Below are 13,817 nucleotides of genomic sequence, written 5' to 3' on the forward strand. Positions count from 1 at the left end.
CTAGAAGATTTCACACAGACCCACCGAGATGAAAAGTAAATGATTAAAGAAGGTAGGTTTGGAGTTCCTTTCGAACCGTGATCCTTTATCTTCTATTTACAGAGATAAAAGTACACCCCCAGATGGTTAATATGTAAGCACTTCAGTATTTACAGCTCCCCTTTTGGGAGAGGAAAGCCGCTCTGGCAGCGCCGGCGTGACCCATCCGCCATGCTCCCCCCAGCGCTCGTCTTGCTGTCGGGGTTTCTCTGCCATGTTGCTATCGCAGGACGAAGTGAGTACTCATGGCTTTTGGAAAAAAAAAAAGAATATCCAATCCTGGGCTTCCCAGGGGACACTAGTGGTAAAGAACCTGCCTGCCAATGCAGGAGACGTGGGAGTGATCCCTGGGGTGGGAAGGTCCCCTGGAGAAGGAAGTGGCACCCACTGCAGTGTCCTTGCCGGGAAACCCTGTGGACAGAGGAGCCTGGCGGGCTACAGTCCATGCAGTCACCGAGAGTCGGACGTGACTGAGCACACACCCAACCCTCTGGCAAATGCCAGGGGCCCATAGGGATTAGCTAAATTCTCTTTAGGGTGGATGCTGGGGAGACTGGATTGGTGCTTATTGTTTGATGAAGCCATGCTTAAACTCCTCGGCGAGATACTTAGCTCCTTTAAGTCTCAGTATACCGGCCTGTGAAATGGGGATAACACATCTAACCTCCTTTGAAAGCTGGTGAGGAGATTAGCTGGGGTACGGCATATGTCAAGTATTTGTAGCAAAACTCAGTGTAAGTATTTTGGTAGCATTAAATGTTTTTCGTTTGTGTGGGCCAGCTAAACTTAAAAAGGCAAATATGGATTTCTCAACCAACTGCTTTGTGTTCTGTTTCAGCCTGCCCCAAGCCAGATGAGATACCGTTTTCCACGGTGGTTCCATTGAAACAGTCCTATCAGCCCGGGGAGCAGATAGTCTTCTCCTGCCAGCCGGGCTACGTGTCCCGGGGAGGGATCCGGCGGTTTACGTGCCCGCTCACAGGACTCTGGCCCATCAACACGCTGAAATGCATGCGTAAGTCAGCCTCCTTCCCCACATTCCCCGCTCATTCAGATCCTGTACGTGGCGGGGAGATGACCGACCCTGTCCAGCTCTGGGTGCAGAAAGCCAGCAGAGCCGCGGGATGGGGGCAGCGGGCACAGAAGGCCAGCAGAGCCGTGGGGCGGGGGGCAGTGGGCTCAGAAGGCCAGCAGAGCCGCGGGATGGGGGCAGCGGGCACAGAAGGCCAGCAGAGCCGCGGGATGGGGGCAGTGGGCGCAGAAGGCCAGCAGAGCCGCGGGATGGGGGCAGCGGGCACAGAAGGCCAGCAGAGCCGCGGGATGGGGGCAGTGGGCGCAGAAGGCCAGCAGAGCCGCGGGGCGGGGGGCAGTGGGGGTGGGTTTCATGGGAGGAGAGACTGCAGACAGTCAGTGCTGTTTGCCAGAAGCCAGGAGGAGAGGGTGGGCAGAGGATGAGCTGGTTAGACGTCATCGATGACTCAATGGACACGAATCTGAGCAAATTCTAGGAGACTGTGGTGGACAGGGGAGCCTGGTGTGATGCAGTCCATGGGGTCACAAAAGGTCAGATGGAAATTAGCCACAATGACTGGAATTAGCCAGGGGAGATTTTAAAAAGAGACTTGGTAGGATAAAAGGAGAGGGAGGCACTGCAGATGTGAAAAGAGAAGTAGATATGATGTTACAAATTATATTTCTAATAAAAAACAAACATTATATTAAATCAATGTTATACATAATATATACAATATTATGCATAATATATATATATATATATAAAATATTATGGGACTTCCCAGGTGGCTCAGCAGTATAGAATCCACCTGCCAACACAGGAGACTCAAGAGATGCAGGTTCAATCCCTGGGTCAGGAAGATTCCCTGGAGAAGGAAATGGCAACCCACTCCAGTATTCTTGCCTGAGCCTGGCGGGCTACAGTCCACAGGGTCGAGAAAGAGGAGAACACGACCGAGTGACTCAACAACCACAACAAAGCGAACATTTAGACTGTTCGATTTTTGTCTTTGTGACTAACAGTTATACTGTGCAGACACCTCCCTGGGGGGCCAGTGGTTCAGACTCTGTGGGTCCACTGCAGGGGGCGTGGGTTCTCCCTGGTTTGGGAACTAAGATCCTGCGAGCTGCATGCCCCGCCACCAAAAAAAGCAACAACAACAAAAAAAGCAGAAGTAACAACCCGATGGATGCCTCAGTGCGTGTGTCACTTCGATTATTTTGAGTTAACTTCTGAAAATAGTTATCAGTAGAGTAACTGCATCAAAAGATAGAAATGAGATTAAACATTTTTATTTTAACAGGAAATTCTGCAACTGGACATTGATGTTTTTATCTTTAAATCACAGCCAGAGTATGTCCTTTTGCTGGGATCTTAGAAAATGGAACGGTACGCTATACAACGTTTGAGTATCCCAATACCATCAGCTTTTCTTGCCGCACTGGGTAAGGACTTTCGGCTCACAGAGGCCGCGCATTCCTGCCCCCTTAAGCTGAACATCAAGGCCGGCCCCTATTTTATTGCTAGTCTTTAGGCTGGACTTGCTGAATACAGATCACTGAATAAAAATCCACAGTGGGGTTGGGGGTGGGGTGGAGAATACAGCAGTCAGTGAAATACGAAGTTGATGCTCTATCTAATTTTTCTGCACCCGATTAGCTACTCATATGAGGAGTACATTGAAATTATTGAAGCTGGGTGATAATTCTTTATAATCTCTGGGCCAAATCTTGGCTCGGGGGTTAAAGTATTCTAGTAGTCAGGCTTGGGCTTTAGGCTAATTTGATGGACTGTGACCTAGGTTCAGTGGTAAAGAATCCGCCTGCTAATATTGCAGAAGGCGCGGTCGATCCCTGGGGTTGAGAAATCCGTTGGAAAAAGACATGGCAACCCTCTGCAGGATTCTTGTCTGGGAAACCCCATAGACAGAGGAGCCTGGCGGACTGCAGTCCATGGGGTCGCAGAGAGTCGGACAGGACTGAGCACACAGCAGGAGAATTCTGCGGAGAAGGCTGAGGGTGATGGTGTAGAAACGCCCTCCTTCTCACCAGGGCTGCCTCCCAGGGAAGAAAGCGGCAAAATTTCACTGAGGATCCTGCTTTGTGATTAGAGATTAAGAAATGCTGTGTGTGGAAGAGAAATGCAGTCCTTTCAACGGAAACACCAATTTATTGATGAGTGATCTTGAATACATTGTCTTCAAGGACAATGGCACATTTATAATGTTAATAGACAGCATTGTTATTACACATTTGGGCCAGCAGGCTCTCAGAAAATGAGTATTAGAGATTACTTGGTGTGATTCACTTTTGTGATCCCAAAAAGAGACGTGAGTCTTGGATTAGAAGCCTTTACCCTGACCAGCTGGTTGGGGACCAGGGGTTTTGGGACTGGAAGGGAGGGTGGGCCTCCACACCCAGCGGTGATGGGACCCTCTCCTGCTTCAGCAATTGCCTTGAAGCCCCAGGCTGGGAGGCTTGCTGAGCCTTAGAGGAGTTTAAGCCTCTCAGGAAAACAGTATTCTAAGATGGAAAAGAAGCCAATAGTATTCATCTGCAGCACTGCTCGATGGAAAAAAATTTGAGGTGCCAGGGGTGGATGACTCTGTAATTTAATGGGTTCAATTTTCCCTCCGCAGGTTTTATCTGAAAGGAGCTAGTTCTGCGAAATGCACTGCGGAAGGGAAGTGGAGCCCAGACCTTCCTGTCTGTGCCCGTGAGTCTCCGGGTCCAGCTCGAGGAGGGTGACCGCTTGGTTGGCCTGGGACGTTCCTGGTTTTATCAATACAAGATCTACACCCTGAAACCCCTCAGTCCCAGCTCCCTGAGGTGGTTGCTCACCTTTTTTGGGACTGTTCATCCTGATGTCTTCTTAAAATGATTTTATTGATTGCTTTTTTGTGGCTGTGCTGGGCCTCGGTTGTTGCGTGGGCGTTTCTCTCATTGTGGCGAGTGGGGGCCACTCTGATTGCGGTGCGCGGGCTTCTGTTGGCAGGGGCTTCTGTCTAGACCACAGGTTGCTGGGCACACCGGCTTCGTTGCTCCATAGCACGTGGGAGCTTCCTGGATCAGGGATCGAACCCAGGGGACATGCCCCCAGGGGGCAGGTGGATTCTTTACCAAGCAGCCACCAGGGAAGCCCCATCCTGGTCTCCTACTCTGGAAGATGAAGCAGCGCCTTTGGAATGACACCGCCTGACCCGAGCTGTGAGGCTCTAGATCACTTAGGTCGGGGCGGCAACCCACCTCTGAGTCCCTGCGGGAAGCCACTTGTGCAAGCGCCACACAGAGAGGGCACAAAAGCGGGAGTATTCGGCGGGAGCAGACACACCGGCGCTGGCACCAAGGTGCCACGCAGACGTCACAGTGGCATGCTCCCATCAGCAGCCGCCGCGGGATGCTGGCTCTGTGAGGCCCTTCACCAGTTCTGACTCCGAGAAAGGTCTTCAAGGCAGCGTTTCGTTCCAAGACGTCTGGTCGCCTAAGCAACATGGTCACATAACAGGCAGATCAGCGATGGCAACACTTAAACCCCCTTCATTTTTCAGTTTTCTGGCCAGCCCAGACATCTGATTTTCCAATCACATTTTCTTCCCTGGCTTCTCCAATGGACTGTGGTTATCCTGGCATTTGATCAAATTTTGCATTTTCTCAAGTTAATCTTTGGATTTTTTCCTTTCTGTAAAGAGTATTTTATTTAAAAAAGACTCAGCTATTTCCATTCAAATGACAGTTCTTTCTTTTTTCAGCTATAACCTGCCCTCCACCACCCATACCCAAGTTTGCAAGTCTCAGCGTTTACAAGCCATTGGCTGGGAACAACTCCTTCTATGGCAGCAAGGCAGTCTTTAAGTGCTTGCCACACCACGCGATGTTTGGAAATGACACCGTTACCTGCACGGAACATGGGAACTGGACGCAGTTGCCAGAATGCAGGGGTAGGTGCAACGATACGGCAAAGCAGTCATGGGAGTGCAGGGCCTCGCTGAAGAGGGCTGCACATTCCGCTCTCCAGAGGGTTCTGAATGACCCTGTTTACCGTGGCCTCTGCCCTGTGCCTGGGGCTGAGTGTGCCAGGTGAGGGAGGCCTGGCTTCTAGCTCAGGGTGATGAGAAGTGATGCAGTGGACAGTCTGGAGCAGCCTGGGAGAGCTCCTGGGAGGAGGACGTGGGGGTGGAGTGGGGGACAGTGCAGCCTGCCACAGTACAGGGGAGCCAGGGATGGGGGACAGGGAAGAACGGGGAGTGAGCATGCACAGCTGAACGTTACAGTGAGGTTGGTGAAGAGACACCTGGATTAAACTGGGAAGTCCAAAGAGATTAGGGCTTCCCTGGTGGCTCAGAAGGTAAAGAATCCGCCTGTAATGCAGGAGATCTGGGTTCGATCCCTGGGTCGGGAAGATCCCCTGGAGGAGGAAATGGCAGCCCACTCCAGTATTCTTGCCTGGAGAATCCCTTGGACAGAGGAGCCTGGCGGGCTACAGTCCATGGGGTTGCAAAGAGTCAGACACAGGTGAGTAACTAACGCTTTTGCTTTACTTTCAAGAGATTTAAAGTGAAAAACTGGGTTGCGATCAGATTGATATAAGCTTTTGTAGTTTTTACCTAAATTTAAGAATCACAAGAATATTCGATTTAAAAATATATATGAAAATTCTTTCTCCTTTAATTGGAATCATCATTGCTATAGTTATTTATTTGTTTATTGGCCATGTGGCATGTGGGATCTTGCCCGATCAAAGATGGAACCCGTGCCTCCTGCCGCGGGAGCATGGAGTCTTAACTGCTGGACCACCAGGGAAGTCCCATTACTGTCTTTGAATTTGTCCACTGCATAATGAGCAGGTAGAGTAAAGAATTTATCATGCGCACGAGGAGCAACACTAAAGACTGTTACCCTCTTGCGTAGTGGATAGGACAGACGTCTGCTGAATGATTCCAGCAGAAGTACTTCATAGCATAGGGACGCTGTTACTACTACTGATCCCTAGCACCTTCTGCGGGGCTTAACTCAGGGCCAGGCACTGGTCTCCTGCTATTCATGCATATGTCATCTCATTTACTTCTCCCAAGTCCTAAGTAGTGGGTTCTTCATAGGTTTTTTTTTTCTTCTTATTTTCATCTGTTTACATTGATATGTCAGCCAACAGCATGTTGTAACATTCTCTCTCTTTCTTTCTATAGACATGCTTTTTCCCCTGAATTTTCTGAAAATAAGTTATACACATCATGACACTTACCCATGAACGCTTCAGCAGCATGAACCTCCTAATAACAATGAGATTCTCCTATGTTATCCCTGTACCCAAGATATTTAACATATTTGGAATTACAATAATAATTTAAACAATCATATACAATTAGCAATATTTATTTCATATGCAAATTGCCCCACCTGATCCAGAAGTTCCTTTCCACACACATTTTGTTCTGTGTGAAATCTTATCGTGAACCACGCCTGTGTCTAGTTGTCACGTCTCTTTAGTCTCCTTTAGGAGGAGGAAATGGCAGCCCACTCCAGAGTTCTTGCCTGGAGAATCCCAGGGACAGGGGAGCCTAGCGGGCTGCCGTCTATGGGGTCCCACAGAGTCGGACACGACTGAAGCGACGTAGCAGCAGCAGCAGCAGCGGCAGCCCTGTAGTGAGGAGTGATCCTCTGCCTTCTCAGTCATCTTTCATTGATGTTTATGAAGAGTGCATGCTGGTTGTTTTTAGAAGTTTCCAGAATGTGAATTTGGTTGCTTATTTACTCATGATTAGACTGAAGTTAACACTCTTTAGGAATGCACTCCCTCTCAGCAGGAGGCACTGGTGTCAGTCAGCCACTATCGGGCGTGACGCGATCCTGTGGTCAAGGAAGCACACCCTTCTTCTCTTGGTGAAAAAGAGCATCTCTTCCTCTTTGGAGTTAGTACGCACCCTGTGGGTGGTGGTTTGAGGCTATGTGAACACCCGCTCTTGAGCAGTCATTGATAACCCGGGACTCAGTCAGCTGAGGCCCTGATGGTTGCAAAGTGGTGGCTTTCTCATGTTATCTGTCCTTGATATTTATTACCTGGAATTCTTCTACAGGGAAAAGTTTTTCTCCCATGGACTGTTTCTCTTTAGTTTTATTATAGACTCATACATTCCTTTGCACTCAATTTGCTGAAGAACCAAAACTGATCCAAGCAGTCCAACTTTGAATTTTGTACTCTTTTTTAAAAAAACCCATTTGATTTATTTGGCTGTGCTGGGTCTTAGCTGCAGCACAGGGGATCTTTTAGCTGAAGCATGTGGTATCCAGTTCCCTGACCAGGGGTGGAACTCGGGAGCGTGGAGTCTTAGCCGCTGGACCAGGGAAGTCCCTGGATTTTGTATCCTTGAACCATCGCATTAGACTACCTTCCAAAAGCTCTGTGCTCCTCCATCCAGCCTGGTTTTCTGTAGTGTGATAAAGAGGGGACAACAGAGGATGAGATGGTTGGGCGGCATCACCGACTCAATGGACATGAACTTGAGCAAACTCTGGGAGATAGTGGAGGACAGGGAAGCCTGGCGTGCTGCGGTCCATGGGGTCGCAAAGAGCTGGACAGACTTAGTGACTGAACAACAACAACGACAAAGAGCGGTATGGATTTAGGACTTCACCGCTGGGGGTCTTAAGGCCAGGGAGCAGCACTGCTTTTCTCCTTCCTATTTCGTGCTGGCTTCTTGTATAGCCTGAAGACAATCATAAGAATTAGGTTTAACATTTAAAATCCAAACAATAGTGTTCTACTGTGCGTGTAGGGAATCTTTGTGTTTTAATTTCATGGTCTGTTGATTAAAAGACACAGACTTTTCTTTCGTTCAAACCCACCACCTTAGACGGTGTGCAGATGAAGTTTGCAATAAATAATACCTTGTGATTATACGAAAGCCCAAAGAACTTGGTAACTCATTAATTTACTTTCAAAGTCTTGTTGTTTCTCTGTTAATGCCCAGGGTCTCACGAGGATAAGGTAAAGGGGAAATCACAGGAATCACGCAGAGACTCACGGGTGTAAGAGAGGAGCTCCTAAGCATTCTGTGACCACCGGGCCCCACACTGTTTATGCTAACACGGCTTACTGCTTAAACTTTGTAGAAGTAAGATGCCCATTCCCATCAAGACCAGACAATGGGTTTGTGAACCATCCCGCAAATCCAGTGCTCTACTATAAGGACACCGCCACCTTTGGCTGCCATGAAACGTATTCCTTGGATGGACCGGAAGAAGTAGAATGCAGCAAATTTGGAAACTGGTCTGCACAGCCAAGCTGTAAAGGTATGCGATGTGGGTAAGGGCTCCAACCGCCTGCAGACTCATCCTGTGAATCTCCTTTACTTGCCATTTTCTTGTTCCAGTCATTTTCCAGTTTTTTTCTTGACTTGCTTCACAGCTCCGGGGATTTCCATGAACATGGGGAAGCTTCATGCCTAGCAAGCCTGTGTGCGATTTAAACACTATATACTTCATTCATTTATTTATTTTTGGCTTCATCGGGTCTCAGTTTCAGCTCTCAGGCGCTGTAGCTTTGGCGTGCAGGCTAGCTGCCCTGCTGTGTGTGGGCTTTTGGTCCCCTGAACAGGAATCAGGCCCACGGCCTCTGCACTGAAGGGCAGATTCTCAACTGCTGGACCACCAGGAGGTCCCTCCTGACTGCCCGAGACGAGTGTTCTGTTGTCAGCCTTGGTAATGTGGTGGGAGATTGTGTGGGCTTCCTACAACTGCTTTTATGTCCTGGCCCACGACCATCCTGTTTCACTTGGCTCTAGTCAAGACTCTTCTCACCGGGGCAAAACCCCACCACACAGTCAAGAGAGTTCCTGGAAATGGTGATTAACTACAAATGGGCAACAGGCGATCGTATGGACCATGAGTATGGGGAAATGAGGATGGGAACTCAGAGTCAGGAACCGCAGCTACTCTCTCCATATCTTACAGCCTCGGGGGCTGCCTTGCACCTCTTTTTCCCGCTTACTCAGCTTGAACCTGGCCTGATTCTGTGCCAGGACCTCTCACCTGAAGGATCGTCACTTGGGGCTTCTTTTCCCTGAGAAGTTGGCTCCTTTGGCATCGTCGCTCCTTGATCTGGCCCGTGTCGCGCTCACGCAGAGAGCAGCAGGTGTGCGCTGTGATTCTGCTCAGGCTGCTGTGGGCTGGAAGGAAATTGGGCAAAATGGAGAATGACTAGCTTGGGGTCCCCTCAAAACAGAGCCTGAGACGGGGATTCAAACGCAGCTGATTTACTGAGCCTCAGGAAACAGAGTGAGGCAGAGGCAGGTAGGATGCAGCCCGACACTGCGCGTCAGAAGCGCCTGGAGGGCTTGTTTCAACAGTCTCTGCTTCGCTGGGTCTGGAGTGGGACCTGAGAACTAGCATTTCTACCAGGTCCCCAGGAGATGCTGGTGCTGCAGACACGGGGCCCCTGTCTGGAACGAGGATGTGGGCTCAGCTAGAGTGTAACTTAAGTTTAATCCCCGGGCAGCTCTGGACAGGGCCGCTGACTGCATGGAGAGGCGAGGGCACTTGTTTATCTTGATCCCCTTGTGCGTCTGCAGAGGCTGTGGGCTGCCCCCTGCCCTGCCCCCGGGCTGACGTGCACGCTCTCCTGGGAGAGGAGGCGCTCTGTGGCTGAAGGCTGTTTTTCAGAGAAGGGAGCACTTGTGAGCTCTTACCAGCAACACTCACTTGGCTCGGGGGTGGGTGCGCCCGTTCAGTGAATGGGAGCTGAGTGGGCAGGGGAGGCTTACCTGCAGCAGCAGTGTCTTTTAAAAAACATTTTATTGGAGTATGGGTGCTTTACAATGCTGTGTGTTTCTACTGTACAGCAAAGTGCATCAGCCACACGGAGACACACGTCTCCTCCTTTTTGGATTTCCTTCCCACTAGGTCACCACGGAGCACTGAGTGGACTCCCCTGTGCCGTGCAACAGGCTCTCATTAGTTATCTTATGCAAAGTGCCAACAGTGTATATGTGTCAACCCCAGTCTCCCAACTCCTCCCACCCACTTCCTGCCCCTCAGGAACCATATGTTTGTGCTCTCCGTCTGTGTATCTGGAGAAGTGCTTTTTTAACAAAACGGTTTATTTATTTATTGGCTGTGCTAGGTCTTCACCGCTGCGTGGGCTTTCCCTAGTTGCTACCAGAAGGGGGAGCCACTGGAAGTGAACGGGGGCTACTCTGGGATGCGGCGTGAGGCTTCTGCGTGCGGTGGCTTCTCTGGTTGCTGAGCACGGGCTCTGGGGCCTGTGGGGGTCTCCCCCGGCCGGGGACCGACCTTGCATTGCAAGGCGGATTCTTAACCACTGGACCACCAGGGAAGCAGAGCACCTGATGCTTCTGCTCTGACCTTCTCACGTGGCTACTCCTGGCGAAGAAAAGGTGATCTCGGAAATCACGGTTCATGGTCCTGCTGATAGAGAACCGCAGTTGGCAGTGATGCTGAGGCTATTCACGATGCACCTTCTTAGAATCTCCTCCTCTGGGGCCATTTGTTCCAGGTCTACTCATCCAGTGGCTCTGATGTTACATTCTCTTTAAGAAAGAGAAAGTGAAGTCCTGTCTTGACTACAAATATTGTCTCTTTCAGCATCTTGTAAGTTATCTGTTAAAAGAGCTACTGTGATATACGAAGGAGAGAGAGTAGCTATCCAGAACAAATTTAAGAACGGAATGCTGCATGGCCAAAAAGTTTCTTTCTTCTGCAAGAATAAGGAAAAGAAGTGCAGCTACACAGAAGATGCCCAGTGCATAGACGGCACCATCGAGATTCCCAAATGCTTCAAGGGTGAGTTTAATGCTGGAGTGTTTACCTGGCATCTCCCTTGCCCTGGACATAATCAGTACTTAAAAAAAAAAATTTCAGTTTGTTTTGGAATATAGCTGATTAACAATGTTGTGATAGTTTAAGGTGAACAGCAAAGGGACTCAGCCATATACATATACCTGTATCCATCCTCCCCCAAGCTCCGTTCCCATCCAGCCTGCCACATAACATTGAGCAGAGTTCCCTGTGTGGTACAGGAGGTCCTTGTTGGTTATCCATCTTAAATATAGATATGTGTACATGTCCATCCCAAACTCCCTGACTATCCCTTCTCCCTATCCCTTCCCCTGGCCACCATACGTTCCTTCTCTACCTCTGTTTCTGTTTTGTAAGTAAGTTCATTTGTATCATTTCTTTCTGGATTCCACATATAAGGGCTGTTGTACAACATTTTTTCTTCTCTGTCTCACTTGCTCAGTATGACCATCTCTAGGTCCATCCATATTGCTGAAAATGGCATCACTTCATTCTTTCTAACAGTCAAGTAATCACAATCTGCACTTTTATTATTGACACATAATGACTAAAAGAAGCCATGTCAGTTTGGCCACTGGATTTTTAAAAGGAGGGTTAGACAGGAGAAAACAGCAAGATGAACAGTAACTGCATTTGGTATTTCCAGTTTCCTTTCCAATTCTTTTCCTTAAAACTCAGTCAGGATTGGGGCTTTCTTTGATGAGTGTTAAATTATGCCATGGTGTCTAATTCCAGATTATGCATGAATAATAATAATGATATTGAATGGAATACTGAATAGTAAAATTTACCACCTCTTGAGCCCAAATGATAATGAACTCACCCCAAATTACAAAGTAATTCAAGTCAGTGGTCATTGGTTTACAGATCTAACATTTCTTTCCCTCTTTTGACAGTTCCTAGAGTTTGAAAAGTACCCATTAGAGAAAAGTATTCATTAGAGCAAAACATTTAAAGAAAGATGACACTGTGTTTGTGTGAGATAAAGGAGTGTACAATGGTTAGCATTTAAGCCATCAGTTTCAGGTCTAAATAAATATCTTTTTTACCACAAAGGATGAGCCAGCCAGAGGCTGAAGCTGATTGCATCTAGGTTTGGAGATGCTTCTAGAATGTTGTTAGCCTGTATCAGCTAGCAGAGGACACAGATGGGAGCAGATTGGGGAAGAGAGAGGTCTGAGAAGTGGGCAGCTAGAGACAGAGGAGGAAATGAGAACCAGCAAACAATACCCACCTCATAGGTCTGATGATTAGAAATCTTACACAGGACATACGGTGAGTGCTCAATGATAAGCATGACCGTTCTTTTCACTCTAATTACAAACAGTTAGAAATGCACTGCATACATTGTTATTGTTCAGGATACAGCAGAGCCCTGGTGTGATGTTACATACTGCTAAGTCGCTTCAGTCGTGTCCGACTCTGTGTGACCCCATAGACGGCAGCCCACCAGGCTCCCCGATCCCTGGGATTCTCCAGGCAAGAACACTGGAGTGGGTTGCCATTTCCTTCTCCAGTGCAAGAAAGTTAAAAGTGAAAGGGAAGTCGCTCAGTCGTGTCTGACTCTTAGCGACCCCATGGATTGCAGCCCACTAGGCTCCTCCATCCATGGGATTTTCCAAGCAAGAGTACTGGAGTGGGGTGCCATTGCCTTCTCCGTGTTACATATTAAAACTGACAAATAATCTTAGTACAGATTGGCAGAAAAAGTACTAGCAGAGGGTGATTTTAAAAAGTCAAATAGGGCTGGTTAATGTATTTGTTCAGGCTGCTCTCCCCTATAGTCTGCCGACAGATGAGTGCTGCGGGTACATTGGGGAATAAACAGAGGGCTGATGCAGTTTTTTCTTTTAATCTTGAGTGTCAGAATTATATAGAACTTTTCATTTTCTCACTTGGAAATGATTGCTTTATCTTTTCCCTGATGTTTTCTCGAATCACTTAAACCTCACATGGAATGCTTTCATTCATATAATTAGATTTATTCTACACATTTATAAAATGTATTTGATTTGGCTTGGGTATTTGACAAATTTAAGAAATGATTGTTTCTCTTAGAGTATTTATTTATTTTTTCTCCCCAAACAGAGCACAGTTCTTTAGCTTTCTGGAAAACGGATGCATCTGACGTAAAACCATGCTAAGCTGGTTTTCACACTGAAAATTAAATGTCATGCTTATATATGTCTGTCTGAGAATCTGATGGAAACGGAAAAATAAAGAGACTGAATTTACCGTGTCAGCCATTGCAGTGTCACGCCGCATGGTAGCTTACTTTTAGTTATCTGTTTTTTTGCTTGCTGTTGTTCAGTTGCTAAGTTATGTCCAACTCTTTGTGACCCCTTGAACTGCAGCATGCCAGGCTCCCCTGTCCTTCACTGTATCCCAGAGTTTGCTCAAATTCATGTGCACTGAGTCATGATACTATCCAACCATCTCATCCTCTGCCGCACCCTTCTCCTCTTGCCCTCGATCTTCCCCAGCATCAGTCTTTTCCAGTGAGTTGGCTCGTCACATCAGTTCAGTTCAGTTCAGTCGCTCAGTTGTGTCTGACTCTTTGCAATTTCGTGGACTGCAGCACACCAGGCCTCCCTGTCCATCACTAACTCCTGGAGTTTACTCAAACTCATGTCCATTGAGTCGGTGATGCCATCCAACCATCTCATCCTCTGTCATCCCCTTCTCCTCCTGACCTCAATCTTTCCCAACATCAGGATCTTTTCAAATGAGTCAGCTCTTTGCATCTGGTGGCCAAATTAAGAAACCCAAATATTTGGAACATTGCTCTCGCACAGCTGTGAAATGGAAAGTGTAAATAACTACCCGGTTACCCAGTTCCCCTCTCCCTAACTCTACTTTTAAGTGCTTTCACTCAAAACACCTGCAATGCAATTATTTTCTTAGAATAGTCCATAGACCCCAGCATCAGTATCGCCTGGTAATAATCACAAAGG

At 47.9% G+C, this 13,817-nt stretch overlaps 1 protein-coding gene across 1 annotated transcript; it reads left to right on the top strand.

Moving 5' to 3' along the window:
• Positions 1 to 210: 210 nt before the first annotated feature.
• Positions 211 to 13,092, top strand: APOH (apolipoprotein H). Its single transcript, XM_055579798.1, has 8 exons — positions 211 to 274; positions 878 to 1,054; positions 2,403 to 2,499; positions 3,693 to 3,769; positions 4,803 to 4,991; positions 8,161 to 8,340; positions 10,651 to 10,848; positions 12,952 to 13,092. The coding sequence occupies exons 1-8, from the start codon at positions 211 to 213 to the stop codon at positions 13,005 to 13,007; spliced, it is 1,038 nt and encodes a 345-aa protein (XP_055435773.1). The 3' UTR covers positions 13,008 to 13,092.
• Positions 13,093 to 13,817: the final 725 nt, after the last annotated feature.

Source organism: Bubalus kerabau, chromosome 4 (genome assembly GCF_029407905.1).
Source record: "Bubalus kerabau isolate K-KA32 ecotype Philippines breed swamp buffalo chromosome 4, PCC_UOA_SB_1v2, whole genome shotgun sequence".
Lineage (NCBI taxonomy): Eukaryota > Metazoa > Chordata > Mammalia > Artiodactyla > Bovidae > Bubalus > Bubalus kerabau.

What these genes read in the sequence shown, in the direction of transcription:
- APOH (XM_055579798.1), top strand. Translation starts at nt 211, where the DNA reads ATGCTCCCCCCAGCGCTCGTCTTGCTGTCGGGGTTTCTCTGCCATGTT. An exon ending in GCAGTTGCCAGAATGCAGGG is followed by an intron (nt 4,992 to 8,160) that starts GTAGGTGCAACG and finishes TAAACTTTGTAG; the next exon opens with AAGTAAGATGCCCATTCCCA. An exon ending in TGCACAGCCAAGCTGTAAAG is followed by an intron (nt 8,341 to 10,650) that starts GTATGCGATGTG and finishes TGTCTCTTTCAG; the next exon opens with CATCTTGTAAGTTATCTGTT.